Here is an 18,431-nt window from a genome sequence, read left to right on the forward strand (position 1 = left end):
AGCCTCTCAGTAGTTGCCTCGAAGAGAACTTCGTCTTCCCTCCAGAGATTCCCATTTCTGTTCCCAAAGCATCTCTGTAACATCTGTGTGTTGTTCGAGCCTACCGAGGACGAATCTAGCGAGCGATGGGTTCTTTACAGAATCTGTTTCACATGTTGCATTACATGTTTTTTCCACTGTGTACATTAACATAACGGAAAGCCGCTAACTTTACTGCTTAGATGAAATCCGAACAGCTATGTAGCACGAAAAGTTATCGCTTAATTAAGCGCAAAAATCTGAGGGGGACCGAGCAGCTCTGTATGTTTCAATGCTATGCACAAATCAGCCCAAAAAAAAGCAATGTTTCAGTTTTGTTTCAGTTTTTTTTGGTAGAGTAATATGTTTCAGTTTTGTTTCAGTTTTGTTTCAGTTGTTTGGTAGACCTTTAATATGTTTGTCCTTTTTTGCCAGAACTTTGGGCATAGCCACAAATGTTTTCTTTCTGTCTGCGAGACGTCCATTGAATATGTCTCTCCCTGCATACTACAGCGATCAGATATACCCTCCTGCCTCATGAATAGCAAATGGACAGTATCACTTATTACTCAATTTACTCATGTTAAAATTAATTAAAGACAAGCGAAGTAAGCTTTTATCATTTATTTCTCAATTACTTGTGTATATGAATTATCATTGTATCGATGGGAGGAGGTAAACAGTTCCGGCATTCGCCTTACAACCAAGGGAAACCTCCCGAAAACCCTGGTCGGAACTGAGGGGCCACGATAAGCTGTCATCCAGAAGCGTCGTCCTCAGGGTCGGCGGTGCGTAGCAGCTGCGTAGAGTGGATAGAGTCGCCGCTGCGTAGCGCGGCCGCCACGTAGCGTAGAGTCACCGATGCATAGAGTAGCGAGTCGCCGATGCGTAGCAGCGTCGCCGACGCGTAGCAGAGTCGCAGATGCGTAGATGCGTAGAGTCGCAGATGCGTAGATGCGTAGAGTCGCAGATGCGTAGAGTCGCAGATGCGTAGAGTCGCAGATGCGTAGAGTCGCAGATGCGTAGAGTCGCAGATGCGTAGTCGCAGATGCGTAGAGTCGCAGATGCGTAGAGTCGCAGATGCGTAGAGTCGCTGATGCATGGCAGCCACTCATCTACACTGAACGTCCACTGGCCACTGCACGTCCGCTCGTAGTCTCTGTGCGCCCACTCGTCCACACCGTACGTCCACTCGTCTGCGGCCTCAACTTCCCGAAGCTCTGAACCTGCAACATGACCTGCGCACGGCCTGAAAAGGCCGGCAGCAAAACCTTAAAAGGTCGGCAGGCCTCAGCAGGATACAGGGCCCATCAGGCCGGCGCGTGGCGCGGCCTGTCCAAGAGGACCAGTGACGGGCCAAGCCAGAGCTTAACTCGGCCGAGGCAAATCGCAGACTCGTGGACGCATAGCGTAGACTTCTGGACACGTAGTGGAGAGTCACGGATGCGTGGCGTAGCGTGGTCTCGTGGACGTGCAGTGTAGATTCGTGGGTGCGAAGAGTAGACACGTGGACGCGAAGAGTAGACACGTGGACGCGAAGAGTAGACACGTGGACGCGAAGAGTAGACACGTGGACGCGAAGAGTAGACACGTGGACGCGCAATGTACTGTCCCAGCCCCGATTGACTGGCGGATGTCAGGAGTCCAGACACGTAGCATTTCCAGACGTGTTATCCTAGACACAAAGTCGCAGACATGTACCGCCAGGTAGGTTAAGTCAGAGATGTACAGCCCCAGACGCGTAAGTCACAGACGTGTTGTTGCAGCCAGCGTGTAGTCATGCAGGCGTGTAGAATCGGTAGCGTGGACAGTCGGAGGCGTGGACAGTCGCAGGCGTGGAGAGTCGCAGGTGAGAAGAGCCGCAGATGAGAAGAGTCGCAGGCGAGTGTTCCCCGACGCACCTGTGGAGAGACGTACTTACCTATACTTACGTGAGAAGTTCTCGCCGTGCAAAGCTGCCGTCGTCCCATGTTGTCCTCTCGTGCTGCTGAAGTGGTCTGAATTTCAGGAACAGCGAGTCTACTTATATAGCCACCGCGGCTCTGTTGACCTGCATTTCCGAGGAAACCGTCCGTGCGCGGTATTGTTGCTCTGGTCCTAACTAACATCATCATAATCGGACGTATGTATTTCATGTACCCTCGTTATAATTTTTGTTAAGACACACTTCATTCCCTTTCTGCGAACGTTGCTTTTAGCTGTTTTGAGCTTATGATTTGTAACCCCTAAGCAATGACAGGAACGAATATTTTCAAATATTGATTCTCATGATGATATTATGACAGCTACTAAGCTTTGCAAGCCGAAAACGACATACTTTCACCCACGCCCTTGTAAAATCCGTATCGTTTGAGTCTCTTGGCTGAAACCGAAAGCGAGTCAGTCGATTAGTAACATTTGTGAAATGAAGTATCCCATAGTTACTTAGAACGTTCGTCTCTGGCTCAATTTTGTTTCATTCTGAAATTGTACTACTGTGGACATATATGAATCATTGGTACTTTCCATGGTATCGCGCAGTCCATATAATCACGTATTTCTACATGATAGTTGGAAATATTTATAGAAATTTCGGTGCGAGAGATTATGATGATCTGCTAAGGACAAGAAGTCCAACGTTCGGCCATAGAAACGACATCGTCTAGGCCATACAGAGAGAGTGTAACGCTGTAGGACTACTATGTGAATACTCCAGAACTGCAATGAAATTATTCGACAGAAATTCTGTACAGATAATGGATAAATTTGCTGTTGTATGTAACTCTGACAAAGGCGAATAGTTATCGATTCTTGGGTCTGTAGAAGCATCACAAAACAGCGAGAGCCATCATATATTGCTTGCAGTTTTCTTTGGCGTCTTTCGAATGTGGGGAAAATGACCGTGAAATTGCTTAAGGTCGTAAAAGCATGGGATGTCCACAAATCATCGACGACAATGGGCGTTGACCGCCGTGTAAAGCAGAACACATAGCAGCCTGAGACAGAACTACCAGATAGTTGGACTAAGGAATCATGGAATCAGCTACGTCAAACAGACGACCTAGTCAAATAATACGTATTCCTCTAGGACATCTGGCCGATAAATGTCTCATAGGTCAGAGGCCAAGCGGAGTCTACTAGTATCAAACATAGGTCTTAATTTGAGGAAGAAACTTCTGAGAATGTACGTTTGAGCACAGCACTGAGACGTTCAGTGAGGCAAAATCGGAACAGAAGATAACAGAAGATTTGAGATGCGTTGCTACAGAAGAGTGTTGAAAATTAGGTGTGATGATAAGATAACGAACGAAGACGTTCTCCGCAGGATCGGCGAGGAATCGAGCATATGGAAAACAGTGACAAGAAAAGACTTCGAGGAATGAGTTCCATGGTAGTACAGGGAGCTGCAGAACGTAATAACTAAAGAGGAAGAGAGATATTGGGATACATCCAGCAAATAGTTGAGGACGTACGTTGCAAAAGCAACTCTGAGATGAAAAAGTTGGCACAGGAGACGAATTCTTGGCGGGCCGTATCAAACCAGACAGAAATTTGATAACTCAAAAAATCAGAGACAAATGGCTGCCGTGTCACGCCGCGGGGAAACCTTGAAACTTCCAATCCCTGCTTTTGTTACTTTCCTAAGGCAACATGGAAGATGAAGATATAGTTAATAATACCTCTAGTAAAACGCCATCGCAGAACAGGCAAACATCTTCGTAGTCTAAAAGTACTGAATGACTCGTGAACAAGTTTATATTGTCATATACCGCATCTCCCGTTGCATACCAAAGACGGTTTCCCAAGCCAGTAGAGTATGGTGTTCTTTTGAACCCAAGACACGGATCAACATTCAGTTGAATCATTGACCATAAAATTGTGGCAAAGTACTGCACAGAGTTTTTCTTCTTACAACAAATGAATTACAGTTGGAGCAGCCTTTCATATTAATACACAAGGGCAGAATAACTTTAACGGTATTCCGAAGAAGTGTGAAAAGTACGAAAGCAGTACCGACAAAATTTAAAGTGTGAGAGTACGTGGTGAATTGTTCATGGATTACTAATCCGGGAACAAAATTTACCCGAGAAAGACACTGATCTGGGTTTGAATCTGGCCTGGCACACAGTTTCATTCTCCAAGAAGTTTCATAAAATTGTTCTGATCCACAGATGCCATTAGTGAGGTGTTACTGTAATTAACGAATTACGAAAGATAGTTAATAAGAGTTTTTAATTCAGAAGCGATCACAAATCGTATTTTTGTTTATACTTAGCTGTACACTTATGTCGACAAATGACAGGAACAGCCGCATCTGTTTAGATCGCAGGCAGGACACCATTTTATTTTATTTATTTATTTTTTTTTTTTTTGCTGTCACAGAAGGGTAAGAACGAAGATCAGAGTTCAACGAATCCTCGTCGATCCCCAGTTTTTTGAAAGGAAGCAATAAGACGAGGTAACGTTCCGTCCATGACAGGGTTATGAAAGAAGAACAAGAAAATCTGCCGTGTCCTTGACAAGAGAACAGTACTAACATTCGCCTTAAGGGGAGATTTGGGACGAGACCAATAGAAAAAATGATTTTTTTTTACATAACTTGCATCCCTCAGGTATATATATATATATATATATATATATATATATATATATATATATTACGGCTGGACAAAGATATTGTCATTGTGAAACTATTTTAGAAGTTACAGTTTTTGAAAGGATCCGTTCGCCGATCGAAATGTACGCAGCTGCAGGCAATCGATGAATAGTTCAAGAAAAGATTCGACCAGTGTACGAATTTCCGTCAAATGAAGATTTGTTAAAAGATCCACCATTGCCAACACACAAAATGTCAACGAGAGATTTAAAGCATGTATTTGGAAACTGATACCGAAACACTTTCATCTTGGGGCTTAAACTGTTGAAATACCAGCATATATGAATGTAGCTATAATAAACGAGGATTACTATGACGACCATGAACGTGTTAGGAATCGTCACAGGGACTCTTAGCAAAAACTTCGCGGGCTTATCTGGGAGGGAACGCGTAGTCGCCGCGAAGTAAAGCTTGTCTCAGCTTGTTAAAAGAGCCCGGATTGAAAAAATTACAGCGCCAAAGCTAGAATCGGAGAGCATGTTTGATGAAGAGGATGGATGCCTCTATGGTTCTGAGAGCGCAGATTAATAGAAACCTTTAAACCAGCGTGTTTTTCTCTCCTCCAAACTTTAAACATGTTTTACCCGAAATAACATTTGATTTTGAGTGAAAGATAATTAAATTTAGGGAGCTTTAGCGAGTCCTTTTTTATTCGAATTCTGAATTTGTTTAAACATTTCAACACAGAACAAAATGTCAAAAAACTGACTTTTTTTCAAATAGCTGCCATTTCTTTTCGAGGTATTTTTCAAATTCCCGTCATGATGCGCTCCTGTCCCTCTCTCTCTACATATTCATTCTCATTCAAGCATTTTCTATTTTTATGGGTTTCAGATATTAACAACGCTTCGCACAAACCAGGACGCGCCGCGAAGCGCATACTTTGGCCAGGGCTGCATCCACCATTTGCAGGTAGTTATGAGATAAATTTTTTTTTCACACGAACGCACCTATAATAACGCGGTAAAACCTTATTTTAATAAAAAAATCGTTTTATGAAAAAAATTCTGTACTTCACTCATTTTTTGTACCTCTTGAGCAGAACCTGTCCTTAACAGATTTAGAGAGACCACGGGAAACCGAGTCTAGATTGCCGGTTGGGGTTTCAACTGCATTCCTCCCGAATGGCAGTCCATTGACTCAATTAACGCATTATTCTAACTGTTTTCGGAAAGATCATTCCTCCCTTGCTACGAAATCGTACAAAAAAGAAAAGAAATTTATTTTCTTCTTATTATTCTCAAATTCCTTATTCAACTTGGTTCTCCACGGCGGTCAAAGGAACACTGACCCGAACAGAAACTTAGACATTTGTTCAAAATGTAATCTTACAGCAGAGACATCATTAAAAACTATCCAATATTAACGAAATCCCAATGCCTGTTAGCTATTCCAGTAAGAATTTGAAGATTGCAACGTCATAACGCTATCATAAAGCACCTACTTCTTTATCCTTACAAATTTTCTGTTAGGCGTGTGTTGAAATTTTGACTTCTGCCCGCGTATTCTGATTAAATTGGTATCGGGACATTTGTATCTTCAGTTTTTCATTTCTTCAGACGATGCCTGGTTCAGTCTGTCTGTATATCTGAACTCAGAGACACGCGATGTTATTCATCAGAAAATCCACACCAGCACGTTGAGAGACCGCTGCCAAATGTTAAGATTGGTGTCTACAGCGCAACTTCTCGACCGATTTCCGTTCGTCTACTGTGTACCTGTTGTAATGCAGAACTTTACGTTGTTGATGTTGTTGTGGTCCTGAGACTGGTTTGATGCAGCTCTCCATGTTAATCTATCCTGTGCAAGCTCCTTTATCTCCCAGTGACTACTGCAACCTACATCCTTCTGAATCTGTTTAGTGTATTCATCTCTTGGTCTCCCTCTACGATTTTTACCCTCCACGCTGCCCTACAATGCTAAATTTGTGATCCCTTGATGCCTCAGGACATGTCCTACCAACCGATCCCTTCTTCTAGTCAAGTTGTGCCACAAACTTCTCCCGAATTCTATTCAATACCTCCTTATTAGTTACGTGATCCACCCACCCAATCTTCAACATTCTTCTGTAGCACCACATTTCGAAAGCTTCTATTCTCTTCTTGTCCAAACTATTTATTGTCCATGTTTCACTTCCATACATGGCCACACTCCATACAAATACTTTCAGAAACGGCTTCCTGACACTTAAATCTATACTCGATGTTAACAAATTTCTCTTCATCAGAAACGCTTTCCTTGCCATTGCCAGTCTACATTTTATGTCCTCTCTACTTCGACCATCATCAGTTATTTTGCTCCCCAAGTAGCAAAACTCCTTTACTACTTTAAGTGTCTCATTTCCTAATCTAATTCCCTCAGCATCACCCGACTTAATTCGACTACATTCCATTATTCTTGTTTTGCTTTTGTTGATGTTCATCTTATATTCTCCTTTCAAGACACTGTCCATTCCATTCAACTGCTCTTCCAACTCCTTTGCTGTCTCTGAGAGAATTACAATGTCGTCGGCGAACCTCAAAGTTTTTATTTCTTCTCCCTGGATTTTAATACCTACTCCGAATTTTTCTTTTGTTTCCTTTACTGCTTGCTCAATATATAGATTGAATAGTTTTTACTCGGCTTTCTTTATGAAGCATACGTGAGCAGTTTACATCAGTTTTGGCAGTTTTCATAAGTAAGTGTCATAGTTATGGCCGGCAGATTGATCATTGTGTTTAATGTTACAATCCATATTTTCGAAAACGCAACATCGATTGGCACCAGTTTTTTTTCTGGTATCGGATATATCTCTCAGGAACGGTAATTCTTTATCTCTAAAAGCACAAGCTATACCATCGTTCGGATTGCACGCTAACCTTTAAGGTCCCCCTCTGACTGCCTTGATATATTGATTCTCAGATGACATGAAGGTACCTTCGTACCTCTTCCAAATGGACCATTCTGTAACGAAGTTGAAAGTACTGGAGTCTTCAAAGGTTTTCGTCAGCAATAGGCTGCCCCGCTTTCCTTAGAAACATGTTGTCACAAATACGTGAGGAAACACAGGACTTCTTCGATACCAAGAACATCATATTTTTATTTTATCTTTATTACTCTTAAGCTGTAGTAATTTTGTAAACGTTGTGAAACGCTAGACATAGCGAAGTTCACAATGGTCGAAGAACTGCCTAACTTAAAGGTTGCCGTTGGAATCCATATGAGGAAATCCACTTAATGCAACACGTCCACTATAAATTAACTGTTATAATGAAATGAATACCCCTAGCTACACACAGGCGTTGATATAAGTCAACGGAGACAGTTGAAAGTGCATGCTCCAACCGCGACTCGAACCCAAGATCTTCTTCTTACATGGAAGACGCTCTATCCATCTGAGCCACCGGGGACACAGAAGATAATGCGACTGCAGGGACTTATCTCTGACACGCCTCCCGTGAGACCCAAATTCACAACTTATCGTCCCACACCACATTCATAGTGCCCCTGCACATTATACTCATTACTCGCGGCTTTACTGCCGGTTCTCGTAAGAGTTTGGGCACTGTTTGTGCATCCGTACAGAAGAAGGTGGTCAAATGGCCGGTGAGCCTTTAACTAAATATATATGAAGATGGTATCTGTTCTTTCGGATTTGTCCAAAAGAACAGATACCAACGTCATAGATATATATAAATTAACTGTGTTTCCCAACAGCCAAGCTTCGTACAAATCGGCTTCTGAGTCAGTTTATAAAATTGCTTATAAATACTCGGGAGAGGGCGAGATGTTGACAACAATTGAATGCACATGAGGAGGTTGCATCCAAGAGTTGTATGCAGGTGGAAGCTCGATGTCATTCAACAAGTTTTCTCAATAGTAATCAGGGAAGTAACATATAATTAGGGTGTGTGGTCATGGAGAAATCCGATTACGTAGTTTCCACCAAGGCCAAAACACTGACTCTAGCATTGTTTCTGCAGTAACTGTTCTGCGTAGCACAGAATTGAACAAATACAAAACACATAAAAATAGAAATAAAAATAAGCAGATTAAAAAATAATATATTCAGATTTAATTGCCAGTGGCTTGTTAACCTTGGAGATCCTTATCGCTTTTGTAAAATAATGCTACTCTCACAGAGAAAGAACGTGTGTCATCACCATCGACAACCAACAACAACCAACTGACGACCAGTGCTGCAAAAATACATCCTGTAGAGGTCTTCATGCATTGCTGTCTTCCACCTCGCAAGTCCACGTTTCTCATACATATTCTCTGAAATCACCTACCTACATTCTACTATGTTGTAGTCCTGTTTTTTTTTCTTACGCTGTGGAATCCAGCTTCTTCATATATATCTAGGTGATTACTCTGCAATTCAATAATAAGTGCCTGGCGGAGTGTTCATCTAACCACCATCAAGCTATGTCTCTACTGTTCCACTCTTGAACAGTACGCGGGAACATTGAAGCTTTCCGTTCGAGTTCTGATTTCTCTTATTATATTACAATAATCATTACACCCTATGTAGAGAGGCACAACAAAATATTTTCGCATTCGGACGAGAACGTTAGTGATTGAAATTTCAAGAAAAGAACAAAAAACGATTTTTTCTACGATTGCCATCCTCAAGTCGAGCATCACTCTGGGGTACTCTCTTCCCCATTTGGAGATAATACAAAACGACTTGCCCTTCTCAGGAGTTTTTCGATGTCCTCCGTCAATTCTATCTGATGCGGATCCTATACTGGGCAGCAATACTCCACGAGAGGATGGACAAGTATAGTGTAAGCACTCTCCTTAGTAGATCTGCTACGTCTTCTAAGTTTTCGACCAATAAATCCTTGTTTTTGGTTCACTTTCCCCACAATGTTATCTATCTTGTCTTTTCAATGTAAGTTATTCCTAACTGTAATCCCTAAGTATTTAGTGGAATTGACAGCCTTTAGATTTGTATGATTTTTCGTGTAACCAGATTTAGCGGAATCCTTTCAGTGCTCATGTGAGTTACTTCATATTTTTCATTATTTAAAATCAGCTACCACTATTCACATTATATACATATCTTGCTAAATCATTTTGCAATTGGTCTTGATCATCTCCTGATTTTACTAGATGGTAAACGACAGCATCCTCAGCAAACACTCTAAGAGGGCCGCTCAAATTGTCTCCTAAATCATTTACATACAAAATGTACAGCAAAGGATCTATAACACTTCTTGGGGTACGCCAGATATTACTTCTGTTTTACTCGATGACCTTCCGACAGTTATCTTTCAGACAAGGAATCACAAACCCAGTTGCACATCTGACACGATACTACGTAGGCACACAATTCGATTAGAAGACGCTTGTGACGAGCGATATCAAAAGCCTTCTGGAAATCTCGAAATACGGATTCAATTTGATATCCCCTGTCGATAGCACTCATTGTTTCGTGTGAATAAAAAGCTAGTTGTGTTGCATAAGAACGACATTTCCTGAGTCCGTGTTGGCTATTTGTCACTAAATCGTTTTGATTGAGATCATTCACAACGTTCGAACAAGTATGTGTTCAAAAGTACTACTGAAAATAGACTTTAGTGATATGGATCTTTAATTTAGCGGATTACTCCTACATCCTTCCTTAAGTATTGTTGTGAACTGTTCAACTTTGCAGTCTTTAGATATGGATCTTTCATAGACCAAAAACTTCCTTCTTCTGCCTATCATCCATTCGTCACTGATTCTCAACTTTTCGTCACATCGGAAACTCAATGAGGCTATTCGAGAAATACTCAGGTGTACTGTTGATCTAGCAGTTGACAGTAATTATCCTTGTACTTCAATAAATGACCAAGAGTTGCAGCCTGTTGTTTGCAGAGAATTCTGTATGACTACAGAGATAGTCCCCTATTGTCGATTTGCACAGCGGTAAAACAGCGCTTTATGGTACATTTTTTTCGAAATTAAGCTTTTAAAGCTGTGGAAATTCATCGCAAGGACAGCACAGTACAGTGATCTGTGAGTGTCCCTGCAGAAAGTGCTTGAGTGGTGCAGAAGTTTTAAAACTTCTCTGGATGGCACTCAGAATTGCCATAGAGCTCGTGAAATAAAACGGTGCGTCAGTGTAAAGGAAATAGCAGTTTTTTTGGATATTAGTTTTGCAAAACTCTAGCGAGCTTAAGTGAAGGCCATTGGCCACTCCGTTGTCCATGGTGAGAGGTAAGACCTGAAATTTGTTATTCTTGGTACACTCTTGATATTGTGAATCGGGTACTAACAATATCCGAAATGAGTGAACGTCCCAAGCCTCTAGCTCCAAGCGTTCTGACTGGTCTGATGCGGCGCGCAACGAATTCTCTTCTGCGAAACCTCTTCGTCTCAGCGTGCCTCCTCAGTTATTTGATGGGTATATTCCAATCTCTGTCCTCCGGTACAGTTTTTTCACCTACAGCTCCCTCTAGTACAATGGAAGTTATTCCCTGATGTCTTAGCAGATTCTACCTTCTTCTCGTCATGTTTTCCATAGATTCCTTTCCTCTCCGATTCTTCGGAGAACCTCCTCATTCTTTAGCTTAACAGTCCATCTAATATTCGACATTCGCCTGTAGCGACACGCCTCAAATAATTTAATTCTCTTCTGTTCAGGTTTTATCACAGTCCATATTTCATTACCATACAATGCTGTCCTCCAAACATACATTCTCAGAAACATCTTCTTCAAAATGAGGCCCATGTTTGATACTAATAGATTTCTCTTGGCCAGGAAGGTCCTTTTTCCCTAGTGCTAGTCTGCTTTTGATGTCCTTTTTGCTCCATCCGTCAGGGGTTTTTTTGCTGCCTAGGCAGCAGAATTCCTAAACTTCTTTTGCTATCAATCCTGATGTTATGTTTCTCACTGTTATCATTTCTGTTACTTCTCATTACTTTGGCCTTCTTTGATTTGATCTTAATCCACAATCTGTACTCAGAATAATGTTCACTCTGTTCAACAGATCATGTAATTCTTCTTCACGTTCATTGAGTGAATCTTATCACTGATAGCATTTCACCTTGAATTTTCATTCCACTCTTGAAACTTTGTTTTATTTCCATAATTGCTTCTTCGATGTACAGATTGAACAGCAAGGCCAAAGACAACATCCCTGTCTTACACCCTTTTTAATTCGAGCACTTCGCTCTTGGTCGTCCACTCTTATTAATCCCTCTTGACTCTTGTACATATCATATATTACACGTCTTTCCCTATAACTTACCCCTACGTTTCTCAGAATTTCGAACATCTTGCACCATTTGACGCTGTCGAATGCTTTTCCCAGGTTGACATATCCTATGAACGTGACTTGATATTTCCTTAGTCTTGACTGCATTACCAAGCGTAACGCCAGAATTACCTCTCTGGTGCCTTTACCTTTCCTAAAACCAAATGATCATCTAACACTTCCTAATTTTCATTTCCATTCTTTCATATATTACGCTTGTCAACAACATGGTTGCAAGAGCTGTTAAGGTGATTGTACGGTAATTCTCGCACTTGTCAGTTCTTGCAGTCATCGAAATTGTTTGGATGATATTTTTCCGAAAGCCAGATGGTACATCTCCAGACTAATACGTTCTACGCAAAAACGTCAATAGTCATTTATTTGCCACTTCCCTCAATGAATTTAGAAATTCTTCTTCTATCCTTTCTGACTTATTTGATCTTAAGTCTACCAAAACCCTTTTTAAATTCTGGTTCTAATACTGAACACCATATCTCTTCCCTATCGATTCATATTTCTTCTTGTACCATATCAGACGAGTTCCACCCCCCCCCCCCCACCCCTTCATAGATGCCTCAATGAACTCTTTCCACCTCTCCGTTCTCTACTCTGCCTTTAACAGTGAAATTCCCATTACACTATTAATGTTACCACCCTTGCTTTTAATACTCCGTAGGCTGTTTTGACTTTTATATATGACAAGTCAATCCTTCCAACAATCATTTCTTTTTCGATTTCTCCACATTTTCCATGAAGCCATTTCGCCTTACCTTCCTTGCACTTGCTATTTATTTCATTCTTAAGCAACTGGTATATCTGAATTTTCCTGAACATTTTTGTACATCCTTCTCTCATCAATCAGCTGAAGTATTTGTTCTGTTACCCAAGGTTATCCGCAGTTAGCTTGTTTGTACCTACGTTTTTCTTAGCAATTTCTGCGAATGCCCATTGTAGAGATGTCCATTCCTCATCAACTGAATGCCTACTGAGCTATTGCTTATCGCAGTGTCTATAGCCACAGAAGGCTCCAAGCGTATCTCTTCATTCCTTAGTTTTTCCTTGTCCCACTATTTTGCGTATTGATTCTTCCTGACTAGCCCACTCTTCATCACCATTTAATTGTGCTCTGAGTCTTGCGAGCTAACACACTAAAAATATTCGGGTTCACATTCGGTCCTTCTTCGTCGAAATATCTTGGCAAAAACTCGTCTAGGGCTTGTACCGCACGTGTCGCATTATACGCCCTAAATTAGACTCTTGTAACCCTTTGGTTAAATTGCCTGGCTAATGGCAAGTCTGCGAAATACAGAGTTAATATAGCATATAATAACAGTAATAATAACATCGGGAACTAAATTGTCGACCCATAAATGATGTAGACCACACAGTTGCGATTTGGTTAGTATAATGTGTATTCAGGGAAAAAAAATGTTCAAATGGCTCTGAGCACTATCGGACTTAACATCTGTGGTCATCAGTCCCCTAGAACCTATAACTACTTAAACCTAACTAACCTAAGGACATCACACACATCCATGCCCGAGGCAGGATTCGAACCTGCGACCGTAGCAGTCGTGCGGTTCCGGACTGAGCGCCTAGAACCGCGAGACCACCGCGGCCGGCTGTATTCAGAAAGCAAACTGATAGTGAAAGTGGTCGTATTTAGAGTTACTGTTACACTCGAGCGCATATCCATTTGACACAGTTCGATCATCCACAATCTCATCGCGAAACACAAGTCCAATACTCCACCTCGTTAACTACGTGAAAAGTTAAATAGTTCACACCAGGCGCGCGGCTGCTCGCCGCTCAGAGACTTAAGTTCGGCTGCACCACACGGCGCGAACTTTTCTAAGTCGTTTTGTGTCCTAGCTACCTAAAGACCGACCGTCCGCTTTCGCATCTCCATCCGAACTGTATCCTTTGGTGTCTAGACCTGAAATGTCTTTGTGCTTATCTCCGGCAGCGTCCCCCGCATGCCGAACATCGTCGCTGAACTGACTAGTGCAGTTCCCTTTCCTGAAGCCGTCCATATGATTGGCTACAGCTTATGCTACATCATTTTACATTTTAACATATTTATTCAATCAGGGCTTGACCACTTTCACCTTGTAAATTAAGTAACAATAATATCCATTACATAATAATCGTTAAATTCTTTTACGTTAACCAATACAATTTCCTTCTTAACTTTGAATGTCACTGCCAGTAGCCTTGTACCAACGTGCTTTCTGGTAAATAAATAAAGAACAAAAGTAATTATTACGCACTAAACTTTACAACAAATGTTCTATTATCTAATGATTCAATAAGGTGGCATGTTGTCGTCGTTCGATGAGTTTTGTGTGGAGGAAATGATAATCTGATGCTTAACTGAAAATCCTGGTAATTTGAATTCACTACATCTTTTAAACAAATAAAGTTACAGAGTTGATATTTACAACAATTATCATTTTAATGATGCCCTTGTATATGAAATGTCGATCGTTAAGATCGACCAAAGCGTTCAGATTTTAGCATCCAGGTCTTTGTTGCAAAACTTGTTAATTTCACTTTAACAGTAAATCCTAAACTATTATAGATATGATCAATATTTAAGTTTTATTGGAATCACCATGAAAATTGATGAAGGATGGTAGATTAAAATTACTATGGCTTCATTCCCGAATTACTGCACACTTAAATAGTTTTGTTAATTGTTTTCCTTCGTGGCCGATCTTAGGTCCGCCTTATTTAACATTGCTATGTCTGCCTGGCCACAAACGGCTTCTTCAGGATTTCCATACGATGTAGACTGTCGTCTGTCTCACTCGCACACAACAGCGCTTAGGCCTTATTCAGCACAATAGACGTCTGTGAATTTCCCCATCTCGTGGCGAATCTGCGCTCTTTGTGGCACACGGTCCTGGACGATAGGGAACGTTTCACATTTCCCGAATGCTTATTCTTTCAGCCATATATTTAAATGAGGGCGAAATGCTCGTTAACACACAGTCTGTATCTGCTCCTGGGTATGCCTTACAATCCAGTACCTGATTTCTGAATCTCTACCTGACCATGATGTAATTCAGCTGAAATCTTTCCGTATATCCCGGCCTTTACGAAGTATACCTCCTTCTCTTGTGCTTCTTGAACAGACTATTCGCTATCACTAGCTGAAATTTATTACAGAACTCAATTAGCCATTCTACTCTCTCAGTCCTAGTACCAAGCCAAAGTTCCCCTGCAACGCTTTCTTCTACTCCCCATACAACCGCATTGCAATCTCCCTTGGCTATCAGATGTTCATCTACCTTCAGGTACTGAATTACGCGTTCACTATGCTCTTGCACTTTCTCTGTCTCTTAATCTTTGGCTAGCGGCGTCGGCATGTACACCTGAACTATCGCTGTCGGTGTTGGTTTGCTCTTGATTCTGATGAGATCAAACCTATCGCTCAACTATTCACAGTAACACGCTCTCCGCCCTACCTTCCTATTCATAACTAATCCGACTTCCGACATTCCCGGCACACCGCTTTCAGCTGCTGTTGTTATTACCCTATACCCATCTGGCCAGAAATCCTTGTCTTCTTTCTATTTCACATCACTGCCACCCCCTCCTCCCCCACTATATCTAGATTGAGCCTTTGCAATTCGCTTATCAGATTTCATAGCTTTCGTACCACCTTCAAGCGTCTGACATTCCAACGCCTCGACGCATTAATCGTTATCCTTTCGTCGTTCATTCAATCTTTTCCTCATTGTTAACTTCCTCTTGGCAATCCCGTCCCGGAGGCTCGAATGGGGGCTATTCCCGCATCTTTTTCCAATGGAGAAATCATCACGACACTTTTTCAATTGCAGGCCACATGTTCTGTGGATATACGTTATGTGTCATTAATGATGTGGTTTCCATGCCTTCTGCATCCTCATGCCGTTGACCATTGCTGGTTCTTCCTTCTTTAGGGGCAGTTTCCCACCCCAGAGGCGAGAGAGTGTGCTGAACCTCTGTTCGCTCCTCCGCCTTCTTTGACAAGGCCGTTGGTGCATGAGGGTGACTGCTTATGCTGGAATTCTACGGCTACCAATGCTGATTATTAATCAAATTTTATGCGGTGGCATGGTTCGAACCCTGGACCGAGGGCGTTTTGTTTACTAAGCGCAGATGCTACCTCAGCGCCCTACAGTGGGGATGAAACTATAGTCTTTAAATAAATTGCATGACGCGTGATACTCAAATCTTTGAACAAGCGATACTTATGTGACGTATTTCTCTGAAGTAGACTTTCTTGGGAGTTACGTTAAAACATAAAAAATTGTTATTATTGCAGAATAATAAAACATTTTATACTTTTATTCTTATTATAATGAAAGTATTAGGTTTCTGTGGCTCGTCAAAACTGGTGATTACGGCAAGTGATGTTAGGAGAGGGGGGGGGGGGGGCAGTAACAAATTCAGATTTCCCACTCCCCTTCCGGGACAGAACCCTAGATTTTCTCCTGAGGAAAGGTATAAGTTACGACTCGGTGTAAAACGAGAGAGAAAAAAATGGTGCAAATGGCTCTGAGCACTATGGGACTTAACTTCTAAGGTCATCAATTCAAATGGTTCAAATGGCTCTGAGCACTTATGGGACTTAACATCTATGGTCATCAGTCCCCTAGAACTTAGAACTACTTAAACCTAACTAACCTAAGGACATCACACACATCCATGCCTGAGGCAGGATTCGAAACTGCGACCGTAGCGGTCGCGCGGTTCCAGACTGTAGAGCCTAGAACCTCTCGGCCGCCTCGGCCGGCAAAACGAGAGAGAGATCGCGAAGAAGACGACAGACGGTGTTGAGCGAATGAAATATTTTTTAGTAACTTTATGACTGTACAAAGATATGAAAACCATTCTTCTGTGGAAAAAGTTAGTCTCTCAACCGAACAGGCGGCCACCTACCTTGACGCCGGGATTGGCCTTGACGACGCTCCTCCTGAGCGACCGCAGCTTGTTGTCGGCGTACCTGCGCAGCCTCGGCTGGTAGCGGAAGTGGCGCCGCACTTCGGCGGCCAGCGGAACTATCGTCTCCGGCAGGATAATGCATATCCTGCAACAAGACATTGTCCTCGTTCAGATTAAGAATAGAAACCGAGGGCCACGTTTCTACACAAAAAAATAAGTCGTGGAGTTTTGTTGCGATTGCAGTTTCGGATCTGAAAGTTATCCACAGCGACAAGTAAAAATCACTAATCAAAGATGAAAAGTTACTAAGAAACTCTATAACAAATTACATGTTGATATCTCAAGCAGGATAAAAATTTTCTACTCCAGTACACCTTCTGCAGTGTGCCGATGACATCGCCTTCCTTGCCCACACTCATACTCTTCAACAGCCCCAACGCCTTCTCCAGAATCACCTTGACCTTTTTGCCACATGGTGTAACCAATGGCTCCTGAAAATCAATACTTTCAAACCTAGGCAATCACCATAGGTCGTACCACTCGCTCCTTCTGGCTCCTGGGTTTCTCCCTTACCATCTGCGCCTCTCCTGTCTGCCTCTCCACCACCCTCACCTACATTGCCCTCAACATTAACTGTCACCTCACATGGATTCCTCATCTCCACTCAGCCAGGCCCAATCCAAAGCCTACAACTGCCTCTGACTCCTCAAACCCCTCTCTGGCCGGACATGGGGGCTGAACCCCTCTACAATCCTTCACACCTACAGATCCTTAATCCATCCCATCCTGTGCTATGCCATTCCCACCTGGATATTCCGCCCTCACAAATTCTGTAAGTCCCTCCAGTTCCTCGAGCGCCATGCACTCCACCTCGCCTTTGTATCCGCCTCCCGTCCCCCACGCAGATTCTCTATGAACTGATTCCTTTCCCCCATCTCCTCCTATTCCTCGAACATATCCATGTCATCTACACTTTCTGCCGCCTTGATCCCCCTCATCCCCTGGTCGCTCCTCTCTTCTCCAACCCGCGCCCTCTGTCACGCCTTCACCATTGTGTCCCCCCTACCCTCCAACTCTACACCCTTTATCTCCTTTCTCAACGTGGCTTCTGTCGACTCTCCCTCCCAGATGATGCCCTCCCTCCCTCCATTTATCCCTCCTGATCCTCACCTGCACCTTCCTTCCTCTGTCCTTTTCCCAGGCTCCCTCTCCAGCCCACTACCTTGTTTTTTTCTCTGCCTACCCTCTCTCTGCCGCACTTCTCTCCCCCAAGTCCTTTTGCTCTCCCCTCCACTGCCTTTCCCACTCCTTCTCGCATCCGCCCAACCCTTCTTTTTTCTGTGTCCCCTCCCTCCATCGGCGTCCCCCCTTTTTTTTCTTTCCTCTCCTCCCCCCTTTTCCCCCTTCATCGTTTCAGGTCCTCCCCCCCTCCCCCCATCTGTCACTGTCCCGCTTCTACAGTGCTTTAAGTGAGTGTTCAGTGTTGTGTGTCCCCTCTCAGTGTTGTGAATAGCCACCATACTGTCGCTAGTTGTGTTTTTATCTCGTATTAACAGATTTGTAATTTAAGTTCCGTGACTGACACTTTACTGTTATTAACAAAATCACGATTTTATCGC

The 18,431-nt window shown here is 42.6% G+C and overlaps 1 protein-coding gene across 1 annotated transcript in view; it reads right to left on the reverse strand.

Moving 5' to 3' along the window:
- Positions 1–18,431, reverse strand: part of LOC126335258 (galactoside alpha-(1,2)-fucosyltransferase 2-like) — a 258,815-nt gene that overhangs the window by 103,740 nt on the left and 136,644 nt on the right. The window contains exon 4 of the mRNA XM_049998301.1: positions 16,810–16,957. Coding sequence (XP_049854258.1) covers positions 16,810–16,957 — 148 coding nt within the window. The remainder of the gene's footprint in view (positions 1–16,809; positions 16,958–18,431) is intronic.

The sequence above is a fragment of the Schistocerca gregaria genome, chromosome 2 (assembly GCF_023897955.1).
Source record: "Schistocerca gregaria isolate iqSchGreg1 chromosome 2, iqSchGreg1.2, whole genome shotgun sequence".
Taxonomy (NCBI): Eukaryota; Metazoa; Arthropoda; class Insecta; order Orthoptera; family Acrididae; genus Schistocerca; species Schistocerca gregaria.